A 24,293-nucleotide genomic window follows, 5' to 3' on the forward strand; every position below is an offset into this window, starting at 1 on the left:
TACTGTAATGAAAGTAAAAACAAAAATAAATAAATGGGAACTAATTAAACGCTTTTGCACAGCAAAGGAAACTATAAACAAGATGAAGAGACAACCTCAGAATGGGAGAAAATAAAAGCAAATGAAACAACTGACAAAAGATTAATTTCCAAAATATACAAGCAGCTCACGTAAGTCAACACCAGAAAAGCAAACAATCCAATCCCAAAGTGAGCAAAAGACCTAAACAGACATTTCTCCAAAGAAAACATATAGATGGCTAAAAAAACACATGAAAAGATACTCAATATCACTCATTATTAAAGAAATGCAAATCAAAACTACAATGAGATATCAGCTCACACCAGCCAGAATGGCCGTCATCAAAAAGTCTGCAAACAATAAATGCTGTAGAGGATGCAGAGAAAAGGGAACCCCCTTGCACTGCTGGGCTTCTCTGGTAGCTGAGCTGGTAACGAATCCGCCTCTTTTAATGCAGGAGACTCTAGTTTGATCCCTGGGTGGGGAAGATCTGGAGAAGGGATAGGCTACCCACTCCAGTACTTTTAGGCTTCCCTAGTAGCTCAGATGGTAAAGAATCCTCCTGCAATGCAGGAGACCTGGGTTCGATCCCTGGGTTGTGAAAATACTCAAGAAGGGAATGGCCATCCACTCTAGTATTCTTGCCTAGAGAATTCCAAGGACAGAGGAGCCTGGCAGGCTACACAGTTCATGGGGTTGCAGAGGGTCAGACACGACTGGTCGACCTGCACTTGCACTATTGGTGGGAATGTATATTGATACAGCCACTATGGAAGATAGTATGGAGATTCCTTAAAAAACTAGAAATAAAACCACCATATGACCCAGCAATCCCAGAACTAGGCATATACCCTGAGCAAACCAAAATTCAAAAGAGACACATGTACCCCAATGTTCACTGCAGCACTATTGACAACAGCTAGGACATGGAAGCAACCTAGATGTCCATTGACAGATGAAAGGATAAAGAAGCTATAGTACATATATACAGTGGACTATTACTCAGATATAAAAAGAAATGCATCTAAGTCAGTTCTAATGAGATGGATGAACCTAAAACCTATTATATAGAGTGAAGTCAGTCAGAAAGAGAAAAACAAATATTGTATATTAATGCATATATGTGGAATCTAGAAAGATGGTACTGATGAAACTATGTGCAGGGCAGCAACGGAGACAGACACAGAGAACAGACTTACAGACTCAGTGCAGGGGTTGCAGGGAGGAAAGGCTGGGATGGATGGGAGAGTAACATAGAAACTTACATTACCATATTTAAAATAGATAGCCAATGGGAATGTGCTTTATGACTCAAGGAACTCAAACCAGGGCTCTGTAACAACCTAGTGAGATAGGATGAGGAGAGAAGTGGGAGGGAGGTTCAAAAGGGAGAAGACATATGTATACCTATGGCTGATTCATGCTGATGTTTGGCAGAAACAAACACAATACTGTAAAGCAATTATCCTTTAATTAAAAATAAATAAATAAAATATCCAGGTTTAGACCAGAGGTTCTGAGGTCTTCTAACCCAAGGCACCTGCAGATAGAATTCAAGATACAAAAAATATTTTTGATACATCAACTGTATCCTCTCACGCCTTAGCATTTCAGTGAGCCATTTCCAATTGACAGTATCTACATAACTTTGGCTGAGTTTTTCAGGAATTGTTTGTAAAAGCTGAGAACCAATGTTCTGCCCTCACTAGCCCTTATCTAATGTGTGTATGTGCGATGTGTGTAAAGAGTGTGAGGAACATAATGTTGCAAGAAGCGCTGGCCACCAGAGTTACCCAGAGATTTAAGCCTGTTCATCACCTGTAAATACAGTCTTTTTAAAGCACTATTACTTCCCTGCCTCAAATCCAGTATATTTCTTTGTGAGCACCACCCATATTAACAACTTGAACTAGAATCCTTGTTTGGGAGTCTGCTTCTTGAGAAACCAAGACCCAGAGATACCAGGAACTTGAGTCAGGGAAAATAATCACTTCTCTATTTTCATAACTGTGAACTGAAGGAATTGCTAAATTTCAGTTATGAATATAAAGAACATACCAAAATGATATTAACAGTATTTGTGACTTTGTGTCTAAAAGAAATCACAGATATGTTACTATTACATGACAGCTCACCTCATGCAAATACCTCCAAATATTCTTTGAAATAGTTATTTATCAGTTTACTACTAAAGTGCACACAATTGCAGTCTTTCTGCCTATGTTACAGAGTCTTCCTGTCTATAATGTCATCAACTATTGAGCAACTGATTAGCTCTGTGCCATATAATTATTCAACCACAAAACAGTTGAGTGTTCTACAACTGAAGATTAACTCAAAGAGCCTTGAGTGAATTCTGATGTTGTTGGAAAACCTATCCTTGCCTTGCGAACTGTAATATGGAAATTTTAATTCCATACACAACTTAAAGTAAATACATTGCATGTGTTCAATTTTCATTTTATACTTATGAAATACTACATAAATTTGAAGGAGCATTCATAGAATTAGGTGAAAAAAACTCCTGAAAATAAAATATGTGACAGTAGGAAAAAATTATTTCAAAATTAAAGCTAAAAAAAACCCCAGAATTTAAACAAACAAAAAGAATACATTTGACTCAGTTCTGATGAGATGGATGAAACTGGAGCCAATTATACAGAGTGAAGTAAGCCAGAAAGAAAAACACCAATACAGTATACTAACACATATATATGGAATTTAGGAAGATGGCAATGACGACCCTGTATGCAAGACAGGGAAAGAGACACAGATGTGTATAATGGACTTTTGGACTCAGAGGGAGAGGGAGAGAGTGGGATGATTTGGGAGAATGACATTCTAACATGTATACTATCATGTAAGAATTGAATCGCCAGTCTATGTCTGATGCAGGATACAGCATGCTTGGAGCTGGTGCATGGGGATGACCCAGAGAGATGTTATGGGGAGGGAGGTAGGAGGGGGGTTCATGTTTGGGAACGCATGTAAGAATTAAAGATTTTAAAATTAAAAAATAAATAAATAAATAAATAAATAAATAAATAAATAAACAATGAGGGGGCCCACAGAAAATTAGAGGATCAGTATAGAAGGATCCACATCTGAATAAGGGGAGATTCAGAATGAGAGAAAAGAGAGTTTAAAAGGAAGGAGATGACACAAAAGGAATAATATAAAGCAATTCCCCTGAACTGAAGAACATGAGCTTTCAGACTGAATGGGTACATCAAATAACCTACACAAAAAGAGTCTTTATCCCTTATATGTATATATTTGTATGTAAATACTTATAGCTGATTGACCCATTCCACCACATCTTGACATTTCAGAACACCAGGATAAGGGGAAGATTCTTAAAACCTCTACAAGCTGGATGGAGCTAGGAGAGCAGGGTATTAATGGCACTGTACCTCTCAAATAGCAACACTGGAAGGCAACAGAACCATGACATTTAAAATTCTCAAGGAAAAGTAGTTCCCACCAAATTCTATGCCCAATCAAATAAAGCATAACAGCAGAAGAAAGAATTGCTCAGATTTGAGAGGCCTCTAACGTGTTTTTTTCCCATTCATCTTTTCTCAGGAACCTACTAGAGGATATCTCCATCAAAACAAGGAAAGAAGATAAATGATGCTAAGAAATAGAGAATTTAAGAAAGGAGATGGGCAGAGAATCCCCTGAGGTTGGTAGAAGAAAATCCTGAACTGAGAGCTCTATATTAGACTCCAGGAGCAACTAAGCCAGACTGAGCAACTAAGTCAGAGCAAAGAGAATACATGTTTCCAGGATACCTTCTACCAGGAATTATATTGAGAGGAGATGCAAAGAACGTCAGAGGTGTGAGGGATGAATTAGGTATAGGAATTAGGTATACAGAAAACTACGCAAACAGTAAAACATATTATTAACACCAAAGTAATTATTCCATGAAGAACCTCTTACACACTCTTAATAATGTGCATAATAAATACTGGTTTTCCAAAATATTATGAGACAAAATATATAATATTAGAGCAAAAAGATAGGAGGAAGGGAAGTGAATACACATATGTATGGTTAAGTGAAGATGGAGTTGGAGACATCAGCTAGAGAACTAGTCTCAGCCTCCATAGTAGTGAGGCCAGAGATGATACATAAAACCAAAAAGAAAAATAATAATAATTAAACAATGGGAGCATAAGCAAATTACTTAAGAATATGGAAAGAAGTATTTAAATATGCAGTTTTACAAATCACTGCCTCTAGGACACAGGAATTAAGAGTGGGAAGAAGGGAGTGCATCTTTTCACTGCAAATCTAGTAGTATTATTTTACTTTTTAAATTATGCATATATGCTATTTTTTAAACATAAAAATTATTTTTAAAAACCGTAAACTTTTGCAATGGTCAAATAATAAAAATTATAGCCACTATTTCTCAAATGCTAACTGCCTATGGGAGACATATCAGATATTTCACAAAGCTATCACCTATTCCTCAGGCCAGCTTTGTAATGTAGGATCCTTCCAATTTTACAGATGAAAAATCTGAAAATGAGAATGAGTGAGGAATATTTCTAATTCTTTTGTTTTTTCCTGTTTATGTATTGTTTGTTCCTTTACCTTTCCAGCAGTAGCAAAATATTCACCATCAGGGGACCACTCCATCAAATGTACAGATACTGAGGTTCTAAAAAGACAAAGTTCAACAGTTAGCATTTTTAAAATCCAGAACACCTTTTATATATATATATATACACACAAATGGTCAAAATATGATTTTTCATAACATCAAACAAGAGTGTTTTCACCTCTCTAAAAATAAGTCTAAATATTTCACCTCCCTAAAAATACAAATTAATTCATTAAAACCAACCCAAGGGTCACTGTGGGGATCCAAAGAATGCAACTAACATGCTTAAATGATATCACAACCTACATGCTCCACCAACATCTTAATGCAACATTTTAAAAACTGAGCTCATCACCTTCCCTGGCTAGTTGGATCCCTTCATATAATCTGTGTTGTCAATGGTAAAGCCATCCTTTCACCACATCTTCCCATCTATAGTTTATGCATTAATGAATAATTCCTTTATGTCAACCTTCTCAACCCAAGTCCTGAGGTTATTAACTATGAAAATATCTTCATTTTTTTTAACAATCTATTGTAGCACATATTAGAGGATGATGTTATAATGGGTTTTGGTCAGAAAAAGTCTATTTTCTAGGCTTCTAAGATCATTATGAAAGGGAACTTTGTTTAGAAAGCATTTTTTAAATTAATGAACAACAGAGTGAGACACTAACTTGCACTGCCAGATGCACTTCCAATCATTTAAAACAGGAAGAATTTTATTATTGATTTCTTCCTCCTCTTCCAGAATGTCATCTCCTGGAGGAGCCCACAGCTGAAGAGCATCAGTTGCTGTCAACAATCTGTTATCTGAAAATTAAAGAATGTTCTGTAATAAGCAAGGATTATCTGGAGAAATAAATGCACATGAGGGCGTCTACTCCAGTCTATAAACTGTTCTGTGAAAAATAAGCAAAACTGTCTATGAAAAACACTTGTAGAGTATATATACTTAAAAAGTTGCATGAATCCACTAGATAAGAAAACTTGAGAGAAATCTGAGAAGAACAACAACAACAAAAAAGCCTACAGAGACATTGTCTATCAGGTAAAATCTAGGAAAAAAAAAAAACAGCAAAGTAGAATAACAAAACAAACCCCAAAAAACTCTGATATATACAACACAGGATATTCTCTGGCTATAAGACATAACTAAAGATTAATAAAATTTGTTTTTCTACATCGACTATTAAAATTACCTTCATTACCTGTGAATGTAAAAAGGGACAATAACCATCATTATTATAAGTTTCTAATCTTTCAATATTAAAGACAATAATTTCTTGAAATACAAATAACAAAGTGAGATAGGTTTTTTAATCTTGTTTCATTCCTGATTTGATTTCTTAATAAATAGAATAAGAGTAAAGTGCAGCACATTAACTAATGAAACAAATCATCATCGTTTCTTGGAACAAAACATTCAAAAGTAGGGGGGGAAGCACAGAACTAATAGTAAATTAAGCACTATACAAAGCAGTGTATATGAAAAAGGAAAAAGTACACTCATTCAGTAGCAAAAAAAAAAAGAATATTACTGATTATTTTCTTATTGTGGGAGGCTATATCACATTGTAATCATACACCTAAAACAAATTATTAACTTTCCATAATTTCTAAAGATAATTGCTAAATACCTTGAGGGTCCCATGCTAAATTGTATGTCACGGAACTCAAAAAAAACTGCCCAGTTTTAAGCCACTGACACTTGAGTTGCTGAAATACATAGAGAAAGAAAAAAAAGATACGTTTTCAAAATAATATCCACAAACACTACCATATTATCATCTTCTTCAACTTAAGACTTTATGATCTGAAACAAAGATATAAGTATTTCACTATTATTTTCAAAATACTGTTTTAAAAATCATTTACAGTGGTTCAAATTACTATTCTACTATATAAAGCTGTTTGCCATGCCCAGTCAAAGCATGTCTCCCAGGCTTCCTTCCTTGTCTATAAACACATTCTTATTCCTACGGTATCTTTTCTTCTCTACCTGCACACTCCTACAGTTACATCAACAACTAGCTAAACCATTACCTCTCCAGTGAAGCCTCTTCTGACATTTTGGCAGCACTCAGAGCAGTTTTTACTTGCATTATACCACTGTAACAACCCACTCCAGAATTCATGACTGGAGAATCCCATGGACAGAGGGGCCTGGAGGGCTACAGTCCAGGGGGTAGCAAAGAGTCAGATACGATGGAAGCGATTTAGCACACACGCACCATGATAACGCTGATCAGACTGAATTATCTGCTTATATGTCTGACTCTCCTATTACACGGTAACTCTTCAAGGGCAGGAATTATGCCATAATGAGCTTTGTGTACTGACTGTGGTAATGACTAGTACATAGATGCTCAATAAACATTTGTAAAAACAAAGCAAATGCACATTAGAATGAAGTGCAAATTAACATCATCTGCTGGAATCAAAGTCTAAAATAAAACTAGGTCTACCCTGATAGCTCAGTTGGTAAAGAATCCAGCTGCAATGTGGCAGACCTGGGTTCGATCCCTGGGTTGGGAAGATTCCCTGGAGAAGGAAAAGACTACCCACTCCAGTATTCTGGCCTGGAGAATTCCATTGACCTGCATGGGGTCACAAAGAGTCGGACATGATTGCGCGACTTTCACTTTTTCTTTCAACCTTCCAAAAAGTCAACAAATTTAAACTATGTAATACATAAAGCCCACAAAGCTGACATACATATATTTGAGTAATCTGCATCCTATTTTCTTACTGTTTTCACTCTAAAGTATAGAAAGAAGATTTAAAATCTAAAAGCCAAAGGCCTTTCACATGAAATACAGTAAAAAAAGTTTAGCTATTTCTTTGCAGTAGACAAACATAAAATGTACTTTCGTGAAAGTATGGTGCAACGTAAAGCCATGTCAAGGCTTTTTATTAGGCAAGTTATATATTAATTGCTTGGCAAGTATAATTTAATAAATGATAACCCTAATTACAATACCTTAAAAATATTTTTAACAATTAAATAATTTATTCAAGATTTCATGACTATCTAGAAGTGGAATTTTAAAATACAACTACAAAACCTGAATTTCAGTATATATATAAAATATATATATATATAAATTTTTATATTTTTTAATTAGGGAAAAGGTTATTTTTTAAACCCTATCCCTACTAACCCAACAAGTCACAACAGTATTTTAAATACTGTTCAACAGATCTATTTTAAAATAATAATTAAATCATTCCTAAAACTGGAGCTATCCCTAGTATTCTTTCCTTTAATATTTTCTCAGAGTATAACCTGTGGACCAATTACAAAGCAAAAATTTTGGAAGTGAGGTCTGGAATCTGAATTTTTTTCCTTTTTAAAAATTTTTATTTTATATTGGAATACAGTTATTTACCACATTGTGTTAGTTTCAGGTGTACAGCAAAGTGAATCAGTTATACATATATTTTTTTCAGATTTCTTTCCATATAGGTTATTACAGAATACTGAGTAGAGTTCCCTATGTTACACAGTAGGTCCTTGTTGATCATCTATCTTATATAGATTAGTGCGTATAAGTTCATCTTAAACTCTTTATTTATTTCCCCCTATCTTTTACCTGTGGTAACTGTAAGTTTGTTTTTGAAGTTTGAGTCTCTGTTTTGTAAGTAAGTTCATTTGTATCATTTATTCACTTAATCTGAATTTTTAAATATCTACTCCAGATGACTCTTAAGTACCCAAAACTTTGATATGTATTTCATAACACTATTAGAGGGAAAATACTGATATAATTTGTACTTCCGAAAAGAAATGTAATATTAACATACATACATTTAATGAAAAATATCAAAACCACTTATTTACTGCATTTAATAATATAATATTTTTTAAATTATTGGTAAATATGTCAAGAAGTGAAATCCTGGCAGTCAGATTTCACACTGGCAGTTGAAAATATATCTCAGATGGTGAAGTCCCAATGCATATAGTAATTTTAAATTTTTTAAAGCATTCTACCCATATTGGATTTTCTGAGTATTAAATAACATAAAATATAATTCAATGCCCAGAGAGTAGAAGTAATGTTCCAGATACTGTTCTAAGTGCTTGAGAGGCATCAGTGAGCTAAAGTAACAAAGCTCCCTACCCTCATGGAGCTTACATTACTTACTAAATGGTAATCCATAAATAAATAAACAAGGTTAAGTGCTATGGAAAAAAAGTTAAAAATAGAAGGACAGGCAGGTTAGAATGAAGGTGGGAGAAGCAAGTGGCAATTCTGACAGTCAACTCACATCCCACTGAAAATGTACCACTGAACAAAAACTTAAAGGGCCTGTAAGAGCTGGCCCTGGAGCTATCTAGAGAAAGAGGGACATTCCAGACAAAAGAACAACCAATGTAAAGGCCCTAAGATGGGAGGGCAACTATCCATACAGTGAAAATGCCACTATGGCTGGAGTGACCAGAGAGGACAAAAATAGGAGATGAGCTCTGAGAGGTAATAAATGGGAACAGTTGAGGGGGCAAGAGGAGGAGTGGAGGAAGAACTGTGGTCCATTCTAAGAATTTCTGGCTTTAAATGTGAGAAATATGAAGCCATAAAAGAGTTTTTAGCAGAAAAGTGTCATGATCTACTCTGCTAAGAGAAGAGGCAAGGGGTATAGATATTAGACAAGAGACTAATCTAGTTATCTAGATAAGAAATAATAAATAAGAGTTCAACTAGGGTAGATTCCAATTAACAAGGCAATCTCAATTAGGAATACTCTAGAAAACTGAGTTTCTAAAAGGCCTAGGGATATATTTCCAGTGAACGTAAAAGATCTTACCATAAATCACCAGACTAACTTCACACTGATATTCCAGCCCACCTTCAGCACCTGCTCCTAAGGAGCTCTTTACTGCTGTCAACTGGATTCCAAACTCAATTATAAAATTTTTCTACTACCATTTAATACTTACACAATTTCTCTTATGAGAATTTATGCCCAAGGGCTCAAAAATACAAACAGCATTACCATATGAAGCTGCAATCTAAAAGAGAATAAACAAAGCATTAATATTTAAGGAAAAAAGAAAACAAAAATAACTTCCTTTTTACAATAATGTGTAAACTGATTGCATGCAATCTGAATACAGTATTCATGGTTTATTCTTCTCCATAAATATAACTGGAAAAGTCCTGGACTTAAGAATCTCTTCTCTGTTCAAAAATTCAGCAGGCTTTATTTCATGTATCAAATATAAGGCTGACCTATTCAAAGAAATCATCTTTTCCTATAAAAATTTCATTTTTAAATACAGAAATAAATTTTACTAACAAAGTAAAATTTACTTACAGTCCAGTGAAAATACTATTAAAACCATGAGAAGTAGAAAAAGACATCAAAGAGCAATAGGTATTAAAAATACATCCAAAAAATGACATGAACTATATCATCAAACAAAGAAACAAAAACTACCAATTGGGAACACCATGGAGAAGAAGGAATAGAAAAAAGGGACTGGCGAGAAACCAGAGAGACATTCTGCAACTCGAGGATAAACAACTGATGCGGACATCTCCAATGAACTTAAGCCAAGGGTCTGGGGGCCAAGAGGACTTTGTTCCAGGTCACACACCTAAGAAGACACACAAATTCCTCTTTCCCTAGGAGCTATCAGTGCCTGTTCTCTAGTAATTCCTTGAAAGCCAGTTCCCAGTTTATCCTCCTGTTGGCAAGAGAGAATCAATTGCAGGGAACAGACCAAAAACCCTCTCTTCTCACACCTCTGGGTCTATGAGTTAACCTATAAAGCTAAATTAGGCATTGGTTTTTAAGATCAACCAAAAAGATCCACTCTGATTTCAGGGCACTCTAATGCAAAAAAAAAAAAGTTATTTTAATTGTTATTCAATATCTAACACTCTTTTCAAGAAAAAGCTTTCCCTCCACAATGGTAGGAGGACAGCTACTTAAAATGCCTGGCTAAGGTAACACTCAGGTGAAAGTGTTATGAATGATCACATTCAACATGCAGATGAATGAATGAACAAATGGTTACCATGGCTTGATACAAAGTCCTAGATTGAGAGTAATCATCACAAGGACTGGGGATAAAGAAAATTTTAAAAGATGGCAATAAAAGACAATGAATCAGGGATGTCCCAACTTGGTCTTCTTTACCTCCAACCAGGTTAGAAAAAGTAAAATCACACTTATGAAAACCAAGGTCTTCTATATTAAAAAAAAAAAAAAAAAACTTTGCTCCCAGAGAATCTGCTTATTCTTATTATCACCAGCACATAAATAACGTTTCAAAACGCATCTCTGACAACTAGCATAACAGCTCTAGGCAGGTTTAAAGTTACCACACTTGGCACAGCGAGATAAGCAATGAAAAATTAATGAGAAATCTGACACTGAGTGTTTTCTAAAAAGTAAATAATACTTAAGGAGAACAAATAGGGGGAAAAAATCAGAAAAGCAAGAAACAGGTATCAGAAAACACCAGGAAATTCAGTGTTTTATACTATGTCAATTTTTTTTTATACTGGATTGTCATATTATTCACACAAATATTAAAGCTTGATACAAACAGGAAGGTAGGACGATGTGGTACCCAGCAGGTGGGCAGGGGTAGAAATGGTATAATAACTGTAATTTATTGTTTGGCATAAATATACATTACTATGTAGCACCATAAATATTCTGATTAAACATATATTTGATAAAATTTGTTATTACTCAGTAAATACAAATTTCTAGAACACTAAAACTATTACAGGAAAAATATCATTCTTATATTCTCATAGAAACATTTAACTCTGCTACACAACACTGGCCTTAAAGAACTGCTAGAATATACAGCATAAATGCTATATTTACTTTACATATAATCAAAATTTGAGGTATATCATGTTTGAAATTTGGGGGGAGAGCAACAAATGCTGAAATTTGAATAATTTTAAAATAAATTCTCTGTTCAACATCTGAATGTATGAGCTTTAATATTCAAATAACAAATAGTTTCATTAAATTAACAGAAACTTCACAAAGAGTCAGTTATATGACAAATTTTATACTAGATGTTAACAACTTGCTACATTTCTTGAAAAAAATCTGACATTATTGTAATTTGAGAGAGATAAGGTATGCTAGGTATAGAAGATAAAAGTTTACTTTCCTGCTCCTGGCATTATAGCTGCCAGAATTATCAACTGGCAGAATATCAATAGGTACAGGAATGTGAAGCCTGCAGATCTTTTAAGACAGTATATACAGGAAGAACAATTATCACTTATCAGCTTAACAGTTGTTCCTAATTTGTATACAACCTATCATTACCCTTTGCTACCAATAGCCACCTAAGCAAGGTATACTACATAATTAGAAACTGTAGGCAAGCCTTGTATAGAAGCATAAGAATATTCTCTGAGATAGTTAAATATATTAAAAGATGATATTTAATAAATAAATCCCTTACTCTTCCATGTTGGTTAGAACACTCCACACAGCTGACTTGGATGTTTCCATGCTTAGCACCAGGGATGATCTGCACACATTCAAAGTCACTTGCCAAAATAACAATATCACAGCCTGATCCATATGCCTAAAAACAAAAGTTTTATATTATGTAAAATATGTAACTTGTGAATTATTATTAGTTTATCTTCATTTTTGTTGCTATTGCAAAGGATACTATGATATATCTTACAAATATAGTTAACGTAATATTAAAAATATCAATTTCCAAATCAGAACATTAAAAGTTACACCAAAGGCATGACACACCATACATTATCATTCAGTAACTGCTAACTAACAGGAAAAAAGGTTCTTCCAGGTCTTAAACATTACAGCCTCCATACCTCATTAATCCTTTTGTTTGGAATTTCTCTGATGCTCATCTCAGAGATGAAATGAGACCCTAAAAAATAAAACCTTCATCTGAGAGTAATAAGGCATTGAAGGCTGCAATTGTGTTCCCAGGGTTCAAACCAGGCTTCAGGAAGATTAAGATAGAAACCAGATGCATTTTCCAACACAATTCCACATGGCTTAAAGAGCTAGTGAAATAGACATGAACCCCTGAGGCAGAGTTACATGTACTACAGGCAAACACTAACCAAACTCAACTGCCTAAATAAATCCATGATGAAGCCTGCTTGCCCCCTCCCCTCAAGCATAGATAAAGAGAGGCACAGAGAGAGACACAGAGACAGGGAGGAAACCAATTCAAAGTGGCTACACACACACACATTTAAACAAAATAAAAACAAACCAATATATAAAATGTGACAAATATTTGCTATGGAAAACAAAGCACAAAGTCAAGTTCCTGGAAAATTCCCTTGTTCAACAGAACTATACTGAGCAAAACCACATTATTTCTTCCTATTGCCACACTTCTTGGTTTGTGCTATTCTTGTTTTGCAACTTTGTGAATTTTAAGATGACACAAAGGGCAGAGGATGGGGACATTTTTCTTTTTGTTCCAAACTCAACTTACAAGTAAATATTCGAAACACCTAGCAAGATAATTCTCAAATTTAAAAGTACCATAAATATAAGGTTTATGAGGTGTTTCCCCCCCACACTATTTCTACAGCCTTAAGCAATATGGTCACATCCTGCAAAATATAGATATCCAGTAGCCAGGGCTGACATCTGTTAACACCTAAGACAGTGAGGTCCACATACAGCCGTTAATGAAAGAGGGAACTGAAGGTAAAGACCAGAGAGAAAGACAGACCCTATTTCTACCTGTTACCAAAACTTCCAATGTTACCAAAACCCTTCTCTAACTACTATAAACTATCTTCAATTCCTGTGTTTATGTGTACCAAAAAGTCTCCCAAATGGAAAAACAAAAACAGAATTTTAAGCACAGGAAATATGGGGGAAAAAATCACTCACAGGAGGAAATAACTAGTTATACTCTCCCAGACAAGGCAGATTTGCCACACTATACATTCGAGAAAGCTAAACTGATTGGTAATAGTACAGGCAGAAAAGTCTTTACACTTACATTATTAAAATAACAAAAATAATCTTACCCTTAAACATTTCACAATTTCCAAAGTGCTTTATAGCATTACCTCAGCAAAGCAGACTGATGGTAAAAGCAAACATTGACAGAGATTGGAATCACCACAGGCAGGGTTTTCAATGTTTGTTTTGCAGTACTACGTGATCTTAAGCAAGTTACCAAAGTTCTCTGAGCTTTTCCTTGTGGTAAAATGGAAGAAACAGTACTTACCTCATAGGATAATAGAATTAAAGTAGAAACTCTGTCTACAGTGCTTAGCACACATCACTCATTAAAGAAACAAAACTGTATGATGTCCCAAGTTTGGGCTAGCAACTGGGAATACAAAAACCCAAGATGTGGTCCCAGTGAGTCTAACAGGGAGATCACCTAGTGAATCACCAATCACAATTAAAGGATGAACTGCCACAACAGAGAGAGATGTGTTCAAGTTACTCGCAGAAGGCAAAAGGCATTCAATAAACATTAGGTCACTCCCTCTTTCACCTTTGCAACAAACCTGAAAGGAAGAGACTGTCATTATATAAATAAAGATTCAAGTTCATTTATTTCCCCAAAATTATACAGTAAGTGGAAGATATTCAAATTCAGGTCCTTATAATTCTTATGTTCTTTTTCCCTACATGACATGTCAAAGAGACATGAAATAGTTCAGATAAGTCTCCTCTGGAAGATGGGCCATCCCCAGCAACTGCTGCTCCGGACCTGGGCTCCTGCTGCTCAGTCACTGAAGGGGACTTTTACTTCTCCCTAGATGGCCGTAACTGCCTGACCTTTACTACAGGACATGTACTGTGCTCCTTAGCAGTAGAGAATCTTGCCATCTTTCTGAACTGCAACAGTTCTCAAACCTGGCTGCATCAAAACCACCTAGGGAACTTGTTAAACATACAAATTGCTTGGTCCCACCTAAGACTTACTAAATGAGAATCTTCATGGGTAAAAGAATTTGGCAATATCTATCAAAATTAAATACAACATACTCTTTGATTAGACAAGTCCTTATTTTACTATAAGCATACTTACAAAGTTTGCCAAAATACATAGTGAAGGATATTCACTGCTTCATTATTTAAAGCAGCAAAAACTGAGAATAACCATACCATCTATCAGTAGGAACCAGTATTTTGGTCATTTGATGTGAACAGCTGACTCATTGGAAAAGTCCCTAATTCTGGGAAAGACTGAGGGCAGACGGAGAAGAGGGCATCAGAGGATGAGATGGTTGGACAACATCATTGAAGCAATGGACATGAGTTGAATTTGAGCAAACTCCAGGAGATGGTGACGCACAGGGAAGCTTAGCGTGCTGCAATCCATGGGGTTGCAAAGAGAGGGACATGACTGGGCGAGTGAACAACAACATCATCAGTAGAGAAGTGGTTAAATAAATTAATGAATATCCACAGACTAGAATACTACACCATCACTAAAAGTTTAGGGAACACTGGTCTAAAACAGAGTCAAATTCTTTATCAAACTAGTAATTAACCAACATAACAGAACAATAACGTGTGGCACTAGGCTCCTGTGGAACCACACCTGGGTAACGCCTACTATTTTATATAATATCCATGGTCATGGCTAAAATGGAACCCATGAACTACTGCACACACAGAGGTGGAAAAGTACAGAAGAAGTTGAATATTATAATTCTTTACCTTTCTCCAAAGAGTCTAAAGTGCACATAACCCCCAAGTATGGAATGACAGAGGACTCATCAGTCACTACTGAGTCACATGCATTCTAATTACATGAAGGCTCACAAGATTTTATATACATGTGTGCTTATCCGGTTGCTACTATACTGAAAGGTCCATCAGAGCAAGGATCAGGTTCTTGCTTACCATGGTAGTCCCAGCACCAAGCACATAAGCAGCCCTCAATAGATACAGATACCTGTACAACAAATAAATGATCTAAAATCATCCTAATTTCTGGGTCCACATGTCTATGTACCTGGAAACTTGGTTAAAGAATATGGAGTTCAGACAGTTAATATAAACTAATAATTTGGCCAAGTTTATGATGGTAGCTATACAAAGAAAGAGATCTTGGCTCATCTTCCAATCTAATAGCATCATGGATTTAGAAGACCCACCAGAAGGGAATCTATCAAAGCCTTCCTTAATTATTTACCATCTATTGAATACCCTCTATGATCTGGCAGTCTGCTACGGGCTTTATGAACATTATATCTTCACAGGCCCCCTTTCAAAGATGGAGAAACCAAGGCCCCGAAAGGATAAGTGACTCTTCCCAAGTTCACAGTGAGGATTCATTTGTGTCATAATAAAGCTCCTTCTCTTTCCACTGCATCACCCCAACTCTCTGCCGTTAAGATGTCTTAAAGGCCTATGTACATCTTTGTGGAAAGTGAAAGTTACTCAGTCGTGTCTGAGTCTTTGCAAGCCCATGGACTGTATAGAATTCTCCAGTCCAGAATACCAGAGTAGTAGCCTTTCCCTTCTCCAGGGGATCTTCCCAATCCAGGGATTGAACCCAGGTCTCCTGCATTGCAGGCAGATTCTTTACCAGCTGAGCCACAAGGGATTGCAATCCCAAGTATAATTTCCCGCAGCACCTATCTTAGACCAGCAACTAAGAAGGTTTATACAAAATCTATAATTACTCAAGAGATTTCCACTCTTCCAATTTTAGATCAAATGCAATTTTTTTCCATTTTTCTTTATCAGAATTCAGTTTTACCAGAGAAAGAATTTAGAGTGCAGGAAGAAAAGCAAGTACTCACTGGGACTACAAGCAAATACTAACACAACTCCAGAGAGTACAGGATGTGGGCTCCTTTGTACTAGGTAAATAAATCTCTCTGACTTGGCCAAACATAAACTAGCTACTCCACATGTGGTAGAGAGGTCACAGGATCATTACAGGGAAGCAGGAAAATGGGCACTAAGCCCTTTCTGGAACAAATGGAATCCCTTAACTAACTTCATCTTCCCTTGGGTTCCTGGGAGAACTATCCCTATGCCGCAGCACCATATACCAGTATGTATAACAGTATGATCTACAAAATATTTTATCCCTAAGTCAAGGATATGATTTGTCCAGACACAAAGATGAAGTCCAAGAAAAGAGGAAGAGTCTTAAAAAGCATCTTTTCCTTCTATTCATGTGGGAGTTTCTTTTATGGAAGGACTAAACTGTCCTTATGATGATAAAGATAACTACTATAACTAAGAGATAATTGTGTAGCACAAGCTCTTACGGCAATGACATGCTCTAAAAATATCAACCCTCACTTCTTTTAACCTTACTTTTGGAGACCAAATCCATCCTATGAGGAAAGAGAAAAGTAGTCTCCTCTCTGAGCACCGAAACTAACTTTCCAACCTGGCTGAACTTTTCAACCTGAGTCTAATGTGTGTGAGTCAGTCATAGTTGATCTGGAGAGGTCTCTGAAATCCTGCAAATAATATTTAAAGTCAAGTGAATATGCTGATTTTCCCAGGGTCCATAAATCTCCTTTGTCTTAAAGAATCTCTTCCTTAGACAAAGTGTTATATTACCACAAAATTATTACATGGAAGCTAAAAACTTGTGTATTTGTTATTACCAAGATTCTATGTTTTTAGTTGTGATGCCCAAAATTTCATTAGGAGTCCTGTCAATTAGTTGAGGCTGAAAAACAAAGTGACTCTCTTCTACTTTATTAAAATGTTACACATGAAAAAGATGTAAGTCTCATTTTCTAATGCCATAAAGTTCTCTGAATTAACACACTATCATGATCATAATATACTGCTGCTTCCTCGAGAGGGTTCAGTGTCCTTCTCAGCCGTGATTAAGTATATCTGAATAGGCATAACAGAGTCTTCTCTAACCTCAGTGTTACAGACGCTAATCACTGTGACTATATTATTTTTTTTAATGCAAATAACTAATATTCATAACACAAACACAGTTCTAATTTCTCAGATTTCCCTTCAGTCTTAGCTAAATTAAACTGTAAAGAAATGGGATCTTAGCTGCCTGACCAGGGGTTGAATGAATCCAGGCCCTTAGGAGTGAAAGCACTGAGTACTAACCACTGGACCACCAGGGAAGTCCCAATTTTCTTTAAAATCTTACACAAACATGACCTTTACTAAAAGGAAACAGAGTACAAGTACATTAAACTGGCATTTTCTATGAAGCAGTCGGATGTTTTAACATCCTGGTAGTTAAATGGGCAAAGTTTAAGATCACTGACAATTGGTGACAGATGGGTCTATATTTTAAAAAGAATAGCACTGATCAATCAAGAGGCACTAAGCATGTTGAAAGGTTTCACTAATAAAGTGTTATAGTCTAATTTAACAAGAAAACTCCACAGAGTATTACTGTTAGACTACCACCTCTCCCTGAGATTTTGATTCATATAAATATAGGGCACCCATAATTAAAAGCTAGAAAAATAAATATAAGAAAAAACTGCCATTTATTGAAAGCCTGCTGGGTAACAAGTTCTATACTAGGCATTCCATATTCCTAGTCTTTCTTTCAAGATTGCAGTAAATCTACAAGTTAGTTATTAATCCCACTTTACTATAAGGAAATAGAAGTTCACACAATTTAATCAAAATTTTAAGCCACAAGACACACATACTGGCATATAAATTTGGATCTTTTTGCACTTTCATTTATACACTGGTAACAATAAGCCTTATGGACTGGCCAGCATGTATAAAAACTGAGAATTACCTTTCAACCTCAAATCTGCACTCTAAAGCTTAAAAGTAATTTGCCTTATCAGTTCAGTTCAGTTGCTCAGTCATGTCCAACTCTTTGCAACCACATGGACTGCAGCACGCCAGGCCTCCCTGTTCATCATCAACTCTTGAAGTTTACCCAAACTCATGTCCATTGAGTTGGTGATGCCACCCAACCATCTCATCCTCTGTCCTCCCCTTCTCCTCCTGCTTTCAATCTTTCCCAGCATCAGGGTCTTTTCCAATGAGTCAGTTCTTTGCATCAGGTGGCCAGAATATTGGAGTTTCAGCTTCAACATCAGTCCTTCCAATGAATATTCAGGACTGATCTCCTTTAGGATGGACTGGTTGGATCTCCTTGCTGTCCAATTGACCCTCAAGAGTCTTCTCCAACACCACAGTTCAAAGGCATCAGTTCTTTGGCACTCAGCTTTCTTTATAGTCCAACTCTCACATCCATACATGACTACTGGAAAAACCATAGCTTTGACTAGATGGACCTTTATTGGCAAAGTAATGTCTCTGCTTTTCAATATGCTGTCTGCTACCGCTGCTAAGCCACGTCAGTCGTGTCCAACCCTGTGCGACCCCACAGACGGCAGCCCACCAGGCTCTGCTGTCCCAGGGATTCTCCAGGCAAGAACACTGGAGTGGGTTGCCATTTCCCTCTCCAAATATGCTATCTAGGTTGGTCATACTTCTCTTCCAAGGAGTAAGCGTCTTTTAATTTCATGGCTGCAATCACCATCTGCAGTGATCTTGGAGCCCGAAAAAATAAAGTCTGCCACTGTTTCCACTGTTTCTCCATCTATTTGCCTCATAGAGAATACTGAAGTAAAATACTACTTTTTAAAACTTCTACATCTAAAGAAATAGAATGAATTTTTGGACATTAAATTATTAGAAATAGAGAAGGTAAGTATCCAATATTTTGCTTCTTAATTTGTTCTTAATATGCTTTCCATGTGAAAGAATTTTAAAGTTAAGTATATTATATAGCAATACTAATATGTAATGTTTATGAAAACTTTCAATTATTTTGTAACTACTGGGGATTTACAGAAAATCTTTTAACCTAAGTGTTGATATTCTGAGGGAGACAGTCCTGACAGTATTCATAAAAATATTTCCCAGCTAATATGATTAAACTATTAAATTGTAATTAAACTTCCAACCCTACAATATGATGGGAAGAGTACATTCCTGAGAATCTAGGGGTGCTAACACTGACTATAACAATGGAAAAATCATAGTCTCTCTGTACATGGTTCTTCAGTCAGTCAAATGAAAGACTGTGACTAGATCACTTCTGAGACTCCTTTCTCCTTTAAACTGTGGTTAAGTGTACATAAATGTGCTTCCAAATATCTTGATAAAAAGATCACGTAACCCAGTGTACAGTATCATACACAGAACCCTAGCTAAATGTTTTATACCTTATGACTCTTTCCCCTACTCAAAGCTGACAGGAGACAAGGATGGGTCCAGAATAATGACCAGTGGCTAACAGATGGAAAGGATGAGCTATGCCAAAGTCTAGTCTAAGAAATTTAAGCCAAAGAAACCAGAATCAACAAGAAGAATTGATCTGAAAAGTCATACATATTCAGGGATAAGGCAGTCATTAAGACCCATGTGCACTTTGAAATTGAAAACACCAGTTTGAGAAGCAAATGGATGAGATAAAAAGAAATAAGAAAGAACTTGTAAGAAAACATGCATCCAAACTCTCTAAGGGGCAGTTTGATCTTACCAGTTTTTTAGTTCAAATCACTCTGAAGCTCAGCTGCCCTCCTTGATGATTCAATGTGTATACAGAAATAAACCTTGCTTTTACTTCAGTTCCTCTGTCCCTTGCCCTGAGTGGAACCTCAACTGGTACAAAGATGGGCCATGCAGAGCAGGGCTGCAGGGAAAATGTGGAATTGCCCATGATATTGCAGCAGTAGCAATGAGGATATGCTAGGACAGAAAGCTAGCAAAACAATGTGACCCCTTGGAACCCAGAATATGTATCTGGAGAAAGGCTTTGGAGCACTAAATAGCCAAGCATACTTTTTGCACCTTTGAAGAATAAACAGCAAAAACCAATGAGCAAGAATATGGTACACCTCTCACTCTCATACATCACTGCAGTATAAAAACATGTGACTTTTCTGGAAAACAATTTGGTAATATGAATTAAGAGACTCTAAAGAGATTTAAGTACTTAGATTCTATTTCTAGGACTCTATCCTGAAGGACATTCAGACATGCAAACAAACATTACAACTAGTACCAAGATGTTTACTGCAGTATTATTTAAAGTCAAAAAAAAAAAAAAAAGGGCTCTGTGATGACCTACAGGAGTCGGGTGGAACAGGGAGGTGGGAAGGAGGCTCAGGAGGGAGGGGACGTACGCATCCATATAGCTGATTCACATTGCTGTGCATCAGAAACTAACAACACTGTGAAACAATTATATTCCAATAAAGAATTTCACACAAAAAAAATTTTTAAAGGAAATCTAAACATCCCACGAAATTAAAAGACGCTTACTCCTTGGAAGAAAAGTTATGACCAACCTAGATAGTATATTCAAAAGCAGAGACATTACTTTGCCAACTAAGGTCCATCTAGTCAAGGCTATGGTTTTTCCAGTAGTCATGTATGGATGTGAGAGTTGGACTGTGAAGAAAGCTGAGCGTCGAAGAACTGATGCTTTTGAACTGTGGTGTTGGAGAAGACTCTTGAGAGTCCCTTGGACTGCAAGGAGATCCAACCAGTCCATTCTGAAGGAGATCAGCCCTGGGATTTCTTTGGAAGGAATGATGCTAAAGCTGAAGCTCCAGTACTTTGGCCACCTCATGCGAAGAGTTGACTCATTGGAAAAGACTTTGATGCTGGGAGGGATTAGGGGCAGGAGGAGAAGGGGACGACAGAGGATGGGATGGCTGGATGGCATCACTGACTCGATGGACACGAGTCTGAGTGAACTCCCGGGAGTTGGTGATGGACAGGGAGGCCTGGCGTGCTGCGATTCATGGGGTCGCAAAGAGTCGGACACGACTGAGCGACTGAACTGAACTGAACTGAAACATCCCATAACAGAAAAATTATGCTTTATCATGTCAAGTGTATTGTCTACCATACTCACAGACCTTTCAAAGCGAAACTGCCCCACCCACAGTCCTTCTGAGAGGGCAGCCGTGACAGCACTCACTGCATACAGCTGCTTGGACCAACCAGGGTTTGACACTGATTCTGAAGACCAAGAATTTAATACTAAAAATTATATTCCAGCAGGCAATCCATGATGTGGCCTGGCTTAAAAAGGTGACCTGGGTCAGATTCCAATTTCCAGATATTCAAGGAAATACTAAGAAATGTAGCAGGCAGTAAAGCCAACAGGGCTTTGTACACAAACACCAGGGCAGTCCCTGGGATCCTCAGGTAAGCCAGGTTTAATGGATCCAACAGAGAGAGAGACTGAGATATTATGAGAGCCACAGAGCCCCACAGAGACAAAGGAACCAGGCTCCAGAGAGAACCGGCTTCCTGATTTCCGAGGCCCAGCTGTACCATGTACACCCTGTGTTACAAGATTCTTGGAAGAGTTTTCTTGTTGACTGAAAAAAAATAAAATACACAACCTAAAAGTTCAGAATTATATTTTATTTGATGGACTTTCTGAGGACCTCAAGGCTGGGAGGCAGCCTCTCAGATAGCTCTGAGGGACTGCTCTGAAGTAGTAAGGGAGAAATTAGGATATATAGGAGTTTTGCAACAAAGACCAAGAAGTCAGAACATTAAAAGATCACTGTTAACTAAAGAAAACCAGACATCGCAAGTACGGGAAAATGAAAGAGTTGGCTCACTGAAAGCATAGCTTGATATGCACCTTAGCTACCTAGGACCAGTCTCCCTCTCTTTCCCATCCTGAGTCCCCTGGCGGTTCACCTCTAGGGGTGACTGGAGTGGCTGAGGATTGGCTGCAGACAGCCCAGTCATCTCTGCCCTGTGTTCCAAGCTGCAACACCCTTTGTTTACTGACATGGCAGGCAACAGTTTTCATTCAGTCAGTCAGTCTTCTACTCTTCCATATTCTTACAATTCCCCATTACCTAGGTAATTTGTATCTTGACTTGTTCCATTTAACTCTGAACAAGTATTTACAGCAAGATGACTGTTGGGGATTCAAGTCAACAAATGTCTACTGAGCAGTTAGTGTAGACCAGGCACTCAGGGCATAACGTGATAGGAAACAGGCAGGGTCTCTCTATCATATGAAGTTTACATTTTGCCAGGGAAAGAGAGAGGAGGATGATAAGTTTTTGTTTTTATATTTCTTAATTTACAAAGAAGGCTTCAGATTCTCATTAAAAATCATGGACAAAAAAACAAAATACATCTGTATTCACTTACTCAGAAAACTCCACTAAGCCAATTTTCTTTAAACGTAGAGGTTTACATAAAACAAATAGACATCACAAAGAATAAACTTAAAATGAACATGTGTGTAACCATCACTTAAAAAAGACAGTATTTCCAGCAGTCCAAAAGACCACATGTCCCTTCAAAAGTACACTTCTCTCCTGCAAGCAGAGTAGCATTACCCTGACTTTTTTGGGAAACCACTCCCTTGCTTTGCTCTGTAGTTTTTCTACTTGTGCATGCATGTCTAAATAATTCGGTTTAGTTTTGCCAGTTCTCTGAACTTTGTGTGTATGAAAGCATAATGCATATATTCTTTTATCTTGCTCTCTTCAGGAATATTTAGTCAGAGGTAAATTCATGATACATGTAGCTGTGATTCATTCACTTTCATTACTTATTAATATTACCTTTTATGTACCACAATGTATCCATTCTAAGTCCCTGAACAGCTTGCATATTAAAAACCATGCTGCTCTAAAAAACAAATAAGCCAGAATGCTGCTCTGAACATTCTTGTAGCAATATACTGCATATCAAATGTTTTTCTCTAGAAAATATATATACAGAGGAGGAACTGATTGATAGATTATAGAGTATATGTATCTTAGATTTTGGTATATAATGATAAAACATTTTCCAAAGTAGCTGTATGAAATAATATTCTATCAAAGTATAAGAATTTCCATTTCTGGATATTCTTGCCATCACCAGACACGTCAAATTAATCTTTTGCAAATGTGGTAGGTATGCAATGGTATTTCATGATTTCAACTTGCATTTCTGATTACTATGGAGGAAAATTCCCTTTTCATATGCTTGTAATTCATCTAGATTTTCTCTTTTTTGTGAAATACCTGGTCAAGACTTTTATCTACTTCCTAAAAAGTTCTCGGTTCTTTTCTTATTGATTTGTAGGTATTTTATATTCTGGATACTAAACCTTTGTTAAATATATGTGATGCAATTATTTTTTCCAAATCCATGGGCTACATTTTCAGATCCTCATAATTAGATTCCAGTTATGCATTTTGGGCAGAAACAGCATAGAAATGCGGCCACTTTCTCACAGCATTTTACTAAGAAGCACATTCACCTATCTGTCCCATCTCTGGTGATGTTAACTTCGATCAGTTGATAAAGGCCGTATCTGCAAAGTTTCTCCTCTATAAAAGTATTAATTTTCCTTTGTAATTAATAAGTATCTTGCAGGAAGATATTCCTGCAAGCATCCCTTTGATGATTCTTACCTAGTCAGTTATTACTATTAAATATGATGGCTGTCTAATGGTAATTTTCTAATTCCATCATTGCATTGTTTATTAGTTGACTTTCTTCTATAAGGAAGAGTTTTCTTTTTTTGGCTGAACAGCTTATTGGATTTTAGTTCCCTGACTAGGCATCGAACCTAGGCACTTGGCAGTGACAGCATGGAGTCTTAACTATTGAATTGCCAGGGAATTCTTTTTTTTTTTTTAATTGAAGCACAGTTAAAGTGTAGCTGATTTACAACACT

General features: G+C 36.5%; 1 protein-coding gene across 2 annotated transcripts in view; it reads right to left on the reverse strand.

Moving 5' to 3' along the window:
• DMXL2 (Dmx like 2) overlaps positions 1-24,293 on the reverse strand; it is a 181,059-nt gene that overhangs the window by 135,515 nt on the left and 21,251 nt on the right. For both annotated transcript variants that reach the window (XM_018054197.1, XM_005685773.3), the window contains exons 2-6: positions 12,087-12,212; positions 9,582-9,653; positions 6,277-6,355; positions 5,314-5,449; positions 4,627-4,693 (exon numbers count right to left, since the gene is read on the reverse strand). In XM_018054197.1, the coding sequence (XP_017909686.1) occupies positions 4,627-4,693; positions 5,314-5,449; positions 6,277-6,355; positions 9,582-9,653; positions 12,087-12,212 (480 nt within the window). The remainder of the gene's footprint in view (positions 1-4,626; positions 4,694-5,313; positions 5,450-6,276; positions 6,356-9,581; positions 9,654-12,086; positions 12,213-24,293) is intronic.

The sequence above is a fragment of the Capra hircus genome, chromosome 10 (assembly GCF_001704415.2).
Source record: "Capra hircus breed San Clemente chromosome 10, ASM170441v1, whole genome shotgun sequence".
NCBI lineage: Eukaryota > Metazoa > Chordata > Mammalia > Artiodactyla > Bovidae > Capra > Capra hircus.